General features: G+C 40.6%; 1 protein-coding gene across 8 annotated transcripts in view; it reads left to right on the top strand.

Annotated features, from left to right (window-relative positions):
• TMCC1 (transmembrane and coiled-coil domain family 1) overlaps positions 1 to 11,065 on the top strand; it is a 172,535-nt gene that overhangs the window by 135,716 nt on the left and 25,754 nt on the right. Inside the window, exon 1 of one of the 8 annotated variants that reach the window (XM_015560397.1) lies at positions 8,621 to 8,689. The exons of the other annotated variants lie outside the window; for them this stretch is intronic. Coding sequence (XP_015415883.1) covers positions 8,669 to 8,689 — 21 coding nt within the window. The 5' untranslated portion in view covers positions 8,621 to 8,668. Of the gene's footprint in view, positions 1 to 8,620; positions 8,690 to 11,065 lie in introns of those variants that run through there. 8 annotated transcript variants of the gene reach the window in all.

The raw sequence follows: 11,065 nt of genomic DNA, 5'->3' as shown, positions 1-11,065 counted from the left end.
TTAACTTTAACTGGTAAGGATTTTTTTTTAATTGATTTCAGAGAGGAAGGGAGAGAAAGAAACATCAATGATGAGAGAGAATCATTGATCGGCTGCCTCCTGCAGGCCCCGTACTGCGGACCAAGCCCGCACCCCAGGCATATGCCCTTGACCGGAACCAAACCCAGGACCCTTCAGTCTGCAGGCTGACACTCTTATCCACTGAGCCACACCAGCCAGGGCTAGGACTGCTTTTTAAAACAAATTCTCCAGCTTAACTGAGAGCCTAAGTGAATGCAGATAGATTGATTATTCAGAGTGAGTGATCCAGGAGAGAGATGACAAGGGGGTGGCAGTAGAAATAAATAGAAATAGATGGAGAGTATTATAATCCCTCAGCCCAACCTGCCCACTCTCACAGTCTGGGAGCCCTCAAGGGCGGGAGGCGACCCGGCGATCAGGGGAAGGCGACGCCTCCATCACAACTCTGCTGCTGCCACTGCCGGCAGAGCAAGCCTTGGCCGGCCCTTGTTACCTGCGCCTCGGGCCCGCCCTGGGCAGCTGGGGGGTTGAGGGGACTGGGGGACTCAGGAGGCAGGCACCTGGCTGGGCTGAGGGGACTGGGCACCGCCATCTTTGAGGGCGGGGCAGTCAATTAGCATATTCCCTCTTTATTAGATAGCATGGAATTAGGAAACTGAAATAGATTGGATTTGATAGAGGTAGAAAGCATATGTCAAGATTGGTTCCTGGGCTTTGGTTTGGTTTGGACTTGTGTAACCTGATGATAATGATGCTTTTTCCTGAGATACAGAATGCTTTAAGAGAACCAGTGTTAGAGGAGAATCATGGTGTTGGTTTGCACATATAGATTTTGATGTAGTCAAGTAAGTCTAGATTCAAAGCAGATTATATAACTCTTATCATTGGGAAGCCTTCAGTGATATCCTTGGAATAAAGTCCAAAACAGTAGTTTAGACCTACCTTCAGAGCTCATCTCCCACCGAAGGCTCTCCTATGCCGTACTTTTACAGCCTCATGAACCATTCAGTTACCATGAAGGTGTTATTACATTTCATCTTCCAGACCTTTCCTCATATTAGGCTGTCAACCTGAAATGTCTTTTCTTCTCTTTTTAGGTTCATTTCTTCCTTCAAGGTTCATTTCGTTTGTTACTTCCTCCAAGAAGCATTTTTATTCCTTTTCCCTTTAAAAAAAATATGTTTTTATTGATTTGAGAGAGAGAGGGAGGGAGAGGTATAGAGAGATACAATGATGAGAGAGAAACACTGATCAGCTGCCTTCCGCATACCTCCTACTGGGGATCCAGCCCGCAACCCGGCCATGTGCCCTGACTGGGAATTGAATCATGACCTCCTGGTTCATGGGTCAACACTCAATCACTGAGCCACACCAGCTGGGCTGTGTTTTGGGTTTTCTTAATTAAAAATATGTTTTTACTGATTTTTAGGGAGAAAGAGAGAGACATCGATGTGAGAGAGAAACATTGATTGGTTGCCTTTCGTTAGCACCCCAACCAGGAATCAAACACAAAACCTTGGTATATGCCCTGACTGGAAACCAAACCGGCAACCTTTTGGTGCAAGGAACAACAGTCAACCAACTGAGCCATACCGGCCAGGGCTGGAAACATTAGTTTTAAAAAACTATTATAATATTAGTTTTTATTCTATCAGAAACCAAAAATTTATTTTTGCCACACCTCCCACTAACCTGTCAAGCACTTATCTGATGGTAGGGAGGGAGCAGGGAGTTGGTCTTATTTTAATGGAACCTGGGTGGGAATCAAACTGGTGGTTTCTTGGTTCATGGGCCAATGCTCAATCACCAAGCCACACTGGCCAGGCTCAACTTAAATTCTTTATGCTTCAGTTTTCTTAGCTATAAAATAGAAATGATAATAATACCCATGCTGTAGTATTGTAACAATTAAATAATTTAGTAAACATACAAAGAATTTAGAACAGTGTCTGGCACATAGTAAGTACTATACTATATATATTAGCAGCTATGAATTATTAATGTTGTTGTTAACTGGATAGGGTATGTGAGAGAAAGAGGAATCAAAGATGACTCCAAGGCTTTTGATCTGAGCATGGGAATCAGTGGAATAGCCATTAGGTGACATGGGAAAGACTGCACAAAGAGCAGGTTTGGGGGATATCAGGAACTCAGTTTTGCACATAGTAATTTTTTAAAAAATATGTTTTCATTGATTTTAGAGAGGAAGGGAGAGGGAGAAAGAGAAACATTAATTGGCTGCCTCCTGTGTATTCCCTGAACCAGGGATCAAACCTGCAACCTGGATATGTGGCCTGACCAGGAATCGAACCAGCAACCTTTCAGTGCATGGGATGACACTCAGCCAACTAAGCCACACCCGCCAGGGCTGTACATAGGAAATTTGAAATGACTGTTAGTCATATATTAGTATGTAGAGATATTGAGTAGATAGTTAGATATCTGAGTTTAGAATTAAGGGAAGTGTGGGTTGGAGGTATACATTTGGAAGTTATTAGCAAATAAATTATATTTAAGACCATTTTAAGAGGAAGGATCAGTTACACCCTAAAATGAGATTGGGAATATATAGTTTGGACAGGTCCTTCGTAAAGCCTCTACTCTTCAAAAGCTACCTGACAAGCCTAACAATAGCTAGTTCAGAGAGAGCCAGATTATCACAGACCCCACAGAGCATTCCAAATTCTTTCATTGCATTAGAATTTTATTTTATCAAAATTACTTGAAATAAATACGATTAACTGAGTCTTAGAAATCTTTTGTCTCAATGAGACTTGTGTCATAAAAGTATTTGTAGGAAATTAACTTGGAAAGGGGAACTCAGTGGTTTTACCAATTGGCTTATCTGCATATGGATTTTTTATGTTTATTTAATCCTCATCCGAGGATATGCTTTTCATTGACTCTAGACAAAGAAGGATTGTGGGAAAGGGGAAGAGAGAGAGAAATATCAATGTGAGAAACATTGATCGATTGCCTCCAGTATGCACCCTGACCAGATTAAACCCACAAACCTGGAGGTATGTGCCCTCACCAGGAATTGAACCCGAGACCCTCCTACGTACAGGATGCTGTTCCCCCCAACTGAGCCACAATGGCCAGCGCACTTCACATGTATTTTTAAATCCTCAGTAGTGAAAACATTTCTGTGTTACCTTCTTTTACTGGTGAACATTTACTCAGAAAATAGAGACTAATTTTAGCATTAGCAGGTGTGTATGCTTCAAACTATCATTTTTCCATTTTTTTAAAGCATTTTTATTGATTTCAGAGAAGAAGAGAGAGGGAGAGAGAGATAGAAACATCAATGATGAGAATCATTGATTGGCCGTCTCCTTCACGCCCCCTATTGGCGATCAAGCCTGCAACCCAGGCATGTGCCCTTGATCAGAATCAAACCCAGGACCTTTCAGTTTGCAGGCTGATGTTCTATCCACTGAGTCAAACCAGCTAGGACTCATTCTTCATTGTGAAGTCATGTTTTTTGAATAATCCATAGCCTGAGTCACTATTTTTGCAAACAAAAGTTAAAATCTTAACATTAGAAGGAAACTTGGATCATCTATCTGTTCCAACCGTCAATCAGTGTATACTCTATGAAATTCTTTTTAAAAATATATATTTTTTATTGATTTTTTACAGAGAGGAAGGGAGAGGGATAGAGAGTTAGAAACATTGATGAGAGAGAAACATCGATCAGCTACCTCCTGCACACTCCCTACTGGGGATGTGCCCACAACCAAGATACATGCCATTGACCGGAATCGAACCTGGGACCCTTGAGTCTGCTGACTGATGCTCTATCCACTGAGCCAATCCAGTTAGGGCACTCTATAAAATTCTTAACATGCAGAGGTGAAAGTATGCACTTGAATACTCCAGTAGCATGCAGAAACTGTTATCTCCTTATTTCAGTATATGTCACTTATTTTTTCTTTTAGTATCAGGGAGAGATCTTTCTCTTAAAAATTTGTTACTCATCTATAAAATAAATTTTCTTAAGTGGGTGACCTCTCGGTTTCCTTCCTATAAGCTCAGAGAATCTGTGCTTATAAAAATAATACTAAACCATAACAAAGCATCTTATTGTCTACTTACACGATCACTACTAGGATTGCAGGCTCCTAAAGAGCTTCTTTGGGGGGGGGATCGGGGGGGCGGTACCTCAATTGTTTAATGTAGGCCATGTCCATAGGAGGCATTGTGCAAAGTGTTAAAAGAACAATAAATCATCTGGCCAGGCTCACATGTATCCATTAAGTCCAAACATCAGGTCTAAAGAATATCTGGCAGTGGTAATTCTCAATGATGTCTTTCACATAAGCCAGGAAATCAGTCCTCCAGTGACAAAGCAATTCTGAACAGTAGCTCTAGATCCCATAATGGATATTTTGCAGTTGGGTTGGAGCAGGGTGGGCCAGATAGGATGTTAATAATCTAAACTGATATTCAATCCAGTCAGGAGTTTTTATTCAGCAGCCTTGGAAGGATGGGTATCATCTATTGGAAACTATTTTTCTTCCAAAAATTCTGACATTTGTTCCATTCATGGTAACATAGACTCAGTGCTGCCTGGCATATGAGATCTAGAAGGATCATGCTAAGAAGATGCTGGTGAGCATTTATATTAAACAGAAATTCACTGTGTGTCTTCTTTGTACAAGGTATTATGCGAGCTTCTTGGGGTCCAAAGATAAATGTGGCATGACCCCGCCCTCAGGAACTGTCAGTGAAGGCAAGACACCCAACAGTCATTTCAATGTAATATGATAAGAACAGTGATAGAAATGTATACACAGATATATGGGAATATAAAGGAAAAGTCATTAATCCAGCTGGGAGAGAGGTTTTCAGGAAAGACTTCCTAGAAAAGGTTACACCTGAACTGGGTCTTGAAGGATGTATAGTAGTGAGCTAGAAAAGGGAAGGAGAGCAAGCCCTGGACTGGCTGAGGCAACTGTATGTGCAAAAGCCTGGAGGTGTAAAACAGCATGCCACATCAGTCCGAAGAACCAAATGATAGTTGTGACTCTTAGCATATATGGATTTAAATTTAAGGTTTCCATTATTCCCAAGTAATCCATGATAGAGCTTTGTTTTGTGTGTGTGTTTGGTGTTTTGTTTTGTTTTTTGTCATTTTGCTTTAGCTACAAAGCTGGTGAGCAAACCCCACCAGAATTCACATTTGCGCAAGCATGTCCTCTACTCATTATCACATATTCAATATCACCCATGAAATGATTTTAAAACTTTGTTTTTTATGAAGATAAACCTGGACCTGGAATATGCTGGTGGTGGGAAAAGAGTAGGGCCTGCCTGGCCAGCATGGCTCAGTGGTTGAGTGTCGACCTATGAACCAGGAGGTCGCAGTTCAATTCCTAGCCAGGGCACATGCCCAGGTTGCGGCTCGTGAGAAAAAGCTTTTTGTCTGTGAACTAGTGGAACTTAGTTCATTTTTATTTCCTACTACCCCCACTTGAGATCTCTCTATTCCACAGCACAGCAAACTAAATATCAGTTAGAATTGTACATGAAAGAATTGCTCAATAGAGTGAGAAGGGAAGGGGCCAGCCGGGTCTGGGTCTCGCACAATTTCGAGGTGTACACTGGTGGGCAGAGACTTGACTCTGGGTCCTGCAGCATGCCCCAGACTCTGACAGGAGGAAGATTTTCATATACATTTTACTAATTTTCTTTCATCTCTAACACTTCTATTATAGAGAAAGGGCAAATAGCAATATTAAAATATTTCCTCTAATCAGTTCCCTTTTAATGTGCACTGATTTCGTGCACTGGGCCACTAGTACTCTATAAAGCATAGATAAGATGACTTTGGCATACTAAAGTAGGGGCTGTCATCTTTTGAAGATAGTAATGTCAAGTCAGAGATTTCTGAATCTTTTCTAGTTACAAATTTGGATTTTAAATACTGAACCAGGTAAGGAATAGAAAAGATGACTGCTTGAATGCTTACCATGTTTGGCAGGCATGATCTGATTTGACACACATTTAACATCTTTTCAGATAATTTCCTGAGACAATGTTAACTCCATTGTGTAGATGACAAAACTTAAGACTCAAAGAGAACAAGTAGGTAGACCAAAGACATACAGCTAGTAAGGAGGCATGAAGCCAGATTTGAACTTAGGTCCTTTTGCTCTTGTCCTTGCTTTTTGTACAATATTGGCTTTAACATGATTGTTCTCAAAGCCAGGTGTTGCCATGTTCTGACACTTTCATTCACTTAGAGAAAATAGATATATTTTTAATATGTTTGCAAATGAAAATTGCAAGCCATTATAAAGCTTATCTAATACTCTGTCCTAGATGGCTCTACTCTGCCTCTGATTAATTGGTGTTTTGAGGTGTCTATTTAAATGTTGTCTTGGGCTGTTTTCTGATAATTCATTTAGATCAATTAATAGATAATTTAAGCCTTGCAAATGAATTCTTAATAGTAAGAGACAAACTGCAAACAAAGCAGTAATGTCTGCTTGTTATAGCAACAATTAGATAGCTTTGTAGCCCTGACTGGTTTGGCTCAGTGGATAGAGCGTCAGCCTGTGGACTGAAGAGTCCCAGGTTCGATTCCGGTCAAGGGCACACAAAAAAAATAGCTTTGTAGCACATTGCCTAGCTTATAAGTAGTCAGTATATAATATGTTTTGTCAAGATATAATATATTTAACTGACTGAATTTTGGTCCTAGATTTTTTTTCTTTTTCCTTTTTAAAAAAATATGTATTTTATTGATTTTTTACAGAGAGGAAGGGAGAGGGATAGTCAGAAACATCGATGAGAGAGAAACATCGATCAGCTGCCTCCTGCACACCCCCTACTGGGGATGTGCCCGCACCGCAGGTACATGCCCTTGACTGGAATCAAACCTGGGACCCTTCAGTCCGTAGGCTCTATCCACTGAGCCAAACCAGTTAGGGACTTAGATTTTTTTCTATACAAATTAATTCTAACCTCCTCCATAAATGTCTTTGACTTGCTACATTGATGGATATGATCAGGATATCAGGGCAGCCCTATTGAGTAGGTAATACTGCTATTGCTGCTGTTGTCAAAACTGCCTTGTGGTAAGGTAGTAGGAGGCATCTCAACAGTCAGTTCATCTGTAAATTAGTGATAAAAATTCTATTTTTTGGGGGGGTTGTGAGGACTGGAAGATAGGCTAACTAAGTGCCTAGCCATAAGACCAACTATTCAGAAATGTGACTATTATTTTACTGTAGTGTTGAATTACATTATTCCTTTGGCTTCGACTCTCTACATATATATCCCTTGTTTTGCCTGAAATGTAAAAAAGTTAGGAAGTATATTCTGGAATCTTTTAATATTTGAATTTTTTTAAAAAACCAATTTAATGATATAAGAGTAATATCCAGTAATAGCAGTTACTCTGTGCCTGGTACTATTTTGAACACTGTTGTATTTATTGACTCATTTTATCCCTACAGCAGTTTTCTGCAATGGGCATTAATATTATCCCCATTCATTTTACAGTTGATGAATTTTTTTTTAAATATATATTTTATTGATTTTCTACAGAGAGGAGGGAGAGGAATAGAGAGCTAGAAACATCGATGAGAGAGAAACATCGATCAGCTGCCTCCTGCACAACCCCCACTGGGGATGTGCCCGCAACCAAGGCACACGCCCCCGACCGGAATCAAACCCGGGACCCTTCAGTCCGCAGGCCGACGCTCTATCCACTGAGCCAAACCAGTTAGGGCTACAGTTGATGAATTTTACAGTTGATGTAATGAATCCAGATGGAAAAACCTGCTTTGGGAAGGGAATCTTAGCATATTCACCTTAAGCATATTCACAGTAGCCTATCTAATTAAGTTTGGTAGATACGAAGGATCCAAGCAGGAGCCTATTAGCTAGATTCCCCTAAATCCCATTGTTTCTGGGTTGCCTAGCAGGAACTTGGCCATGAGTGTGTTTTACTCTTTCTGTGCTACCTGTGAATTGCCTATCTCCTCTTCAAAATCCCAGACCCATGCCCCCTTTTCTCCTTTGTCCATATAGTATGTAAGTCTCTACAGCCCAGTGTGTTTTGGAAATCATTATTATGACACCCCTGATATACGTAATAATAAACCTTGGACTTTTTCTCCTCTTAATCTGTTCCTGTTAAATTTTATTACTAGCTTATAAGCTTTATAAGCTAGAACTTAGGTGGGAGGAAAATTACTTTTTTAGCTTAGCCCCCACAATGTGGATAACCTAATATGCTAGCAAAGGCTGTTGCAAAAAAGAATCCCTTTTCAGTTGATGTCTTCATAACTCATGGCTAAGTCAGGCACTTCCAGTGCAAAGTATTTGTATTTCTAAGGGCTTTGTTCATAGCTGACCTGTAATTCTACAATTCAGTATATCTTTCTCTTTCCTCCTCCACTCCTGCCCCCCTGTCCTCTGCTATCTTCCCCTCCACTCCCTTTTGCTTCCAATTTCTCACTTCTCTCTCTCCTTCCTTTATGAGGATAGTGCCTGCCAAAATTGGGAGTAGTTGGTGAGTAATCCAGTGACTCATGGTTTCAGGTGTTAAAACTATCTTCCTACTGAGCTGTGGGTTAGTTTTCTTTGGAAGGTGAGGACTGGATTCTGTCAGCTGAGCTTTTGTAGGGGAGCCATGCACTGGAAGGAAGCCCAGGTAGGAAAGAAGTCAGATTAAAGCCTGGTTTATTTCTTTAGTTACTGTGTAGAGAAAACAACTCACATCTAACTGATCATTTGTAAATAATTATATTAAAAGTTTGTTGGGCTCAGTGGATAGAGCGTCGGCCTGCGGACTGAAGGGTCCCGGGTTCGATCCCGGTCAAGGGCATGTACCTTGGTTGCGGGCACATCCCCAGTGGGGAGTGTGCAGGAGGCAGCTGGTCGATGTTTCTAACTCTCTATCTCTCTCCTTTCCTCTCTGTAAAAACTCAATAAAATATATTTTAAAAATAAATAAATAAATAAATGTTTGTTGGGTTTTTTTGTTGTTTCGTTGTGTGTGTTTTTTCCAGTTCTAAGGATTCTAGTCTCAAAGCCATCTTTTCACCAGTATAGTCAATTTTTATCCTACCAGAGTAATAGTTAAACTTGATTTCCATATCTGTATTTCCTTAGATAACTGATTACATCTAAGTTAATATTCAAATTAATAACAACAACCTAAGAAAACTAAACCATGCCTACGCTGGTAGTCTTAGATCAAATTATATTTCGTATTTGCTTCCCTTTTATATTGTGGTGGATTTTGAGCTATTAAACATAAACATAAGGGTCATATTGTTATCTTTTATCAGTGGAAGTGGGGTTCTTGGGGTACCATTGGAGTAAACATTTCCAGAGGCCCTCACAAGAGGGTGAGGTATGATAGAAAGCTTTATTTCCTTGGAATTATACCCCTTGGTTTCCAAAGTCCCATTTCTCTTAGTTCAGCCATAGAAGTATAGCTGGGGTTTCAGTAAAGCTAGAATCAAAGCCAGCATCTAGAGTTTCCTTTCCATGTTGGATCCAGGCTAGCTGTAGTCCATTAGTCCATTGTGTATGGGGTCCACATGGCCGTGGACCATGTGGGGGAATGCAGAGGAGCAGGAACAAAAGAGCCCCATAAGCCCAGAGTCACACAAGTCCCAAGGAGCCAAGAGCACAAGAGAGCACGTTTCTTTGTTCAGGGAATTGAGTATCCAAATTTTGCTTGCAGTTGCCACCCCTATTCTGGCCAACCATCTCTGTCCCCAGATGTGATTGACAGTCAAATATCTTCTCTATGTCATCCCAACTTTACTGGGCATGCGACTATCTTCCTTTTGGCCAATCCCCTCCCCCCAGTGTTTTATGGGGAACATACCTATAATACCTGGCCTTCTCTTTGCTCCTTTCCTATTCTATATAATAAAAGGCTAATATGCAAATCGACCAAACGGCAGAACAACTGGTCACTATGATGCACACTGACCACCAGGGGCCAGACGCTCAACACAGGTACTGCCCCCTGGTGGTCAGTGTGCTCCCACAGGGGGAGCACCACTCAGCCAGAAGACGGGCTCACGGCTCTGCGGCAGCGCTAAGGACCCCTTGGGGGATGTCTGCTGAGGGGTCCTGGACAGGGAAAGGGCGCAGGCTGTGCTGAGGGGACTCCCACCGCCCCAGTGCACTGGGCCTCTAGTTATTAATAACTAGTTAATTACAATGATATCAATATTACATACTGTAATTATGGCTTCTGAAACCCCATTCAGAAAGAAAAATCACACAGTGGGAACCCTGTACAACCTAAGAGAGTGAACCTAAGGCACTGAAGAGTTGGAACTCTTGGCAACTTGACTATCTGGAACTTTCACTCATCCTCCCTTCTGCTGCCTTCCTCTGGTCTTTTCACTGCTAGTTAGCATGTACTTAAAAGATGAATAGGGCAGATGGAGGAAGCGATACAAAACAGTTATTGTAAAAAAAAAAAGAAGAAATAAAAAGGAAAAACAAAATAGTTATTGTACTAGTCCCTAACTGTTCTGTATGCTGTGTTTTTTTGTTTGTTTTGTTTTTATTAGTGGAGTATATAATGTCATTTTATTATTCATTTTGATTTTAAATTATATTTTGATTTTATTTAAAGGCACAATATTTCTTTTGTGTTCATCTAGAAAGAAAATAATATTCTTTTATTCACATCGATAGTAATATATTGAACTCATTCATGAACTCAGTGTGTTTTAGAGTTAGAGATCAGCATAAATTCTGTTCAGACGGCAAACTGAGGAGATACAACCAAAATGAAAAAAAGAGAATGCATGTCTGGACTGGCAAGTTCATTATTAGCATATTATGAACATTTCAGAATTGGTATATTATTGTCATCACAAAAATGTAATTCAACCTTTTTTTTTTTTAAATATATTTTATTGATTTTTTACAGAGAGGAAGGGAGAGAGATAGAGAGTTAGAAACATCGATGAGAGAGAAACATCGATCAGCCGCCCCCCCACATCCCCCACTGGGGATATGCCCGCAACCAAGGCACACGCCCCTGACTGGAATC

This window comes from Myotis davidii, unplaced genomic scaffold (assembly GCF_000327345.1).
Source record: "Myotis davidii unplaced genomic scaffold, ASM32734v1 scaffold73, whole genome shotgun sequence".
Classification (NCBI taxonomy): Eukaryota; Metazoa; Chordata; class Mammalia; order Chiroptera; family Vespertilionidae; genus Myotis; species Myotis davidii.
Note: the sequence above shows the minus strand (reverse complement) of the source record. Positions and strands in the feature narration are given on the sequence as shown.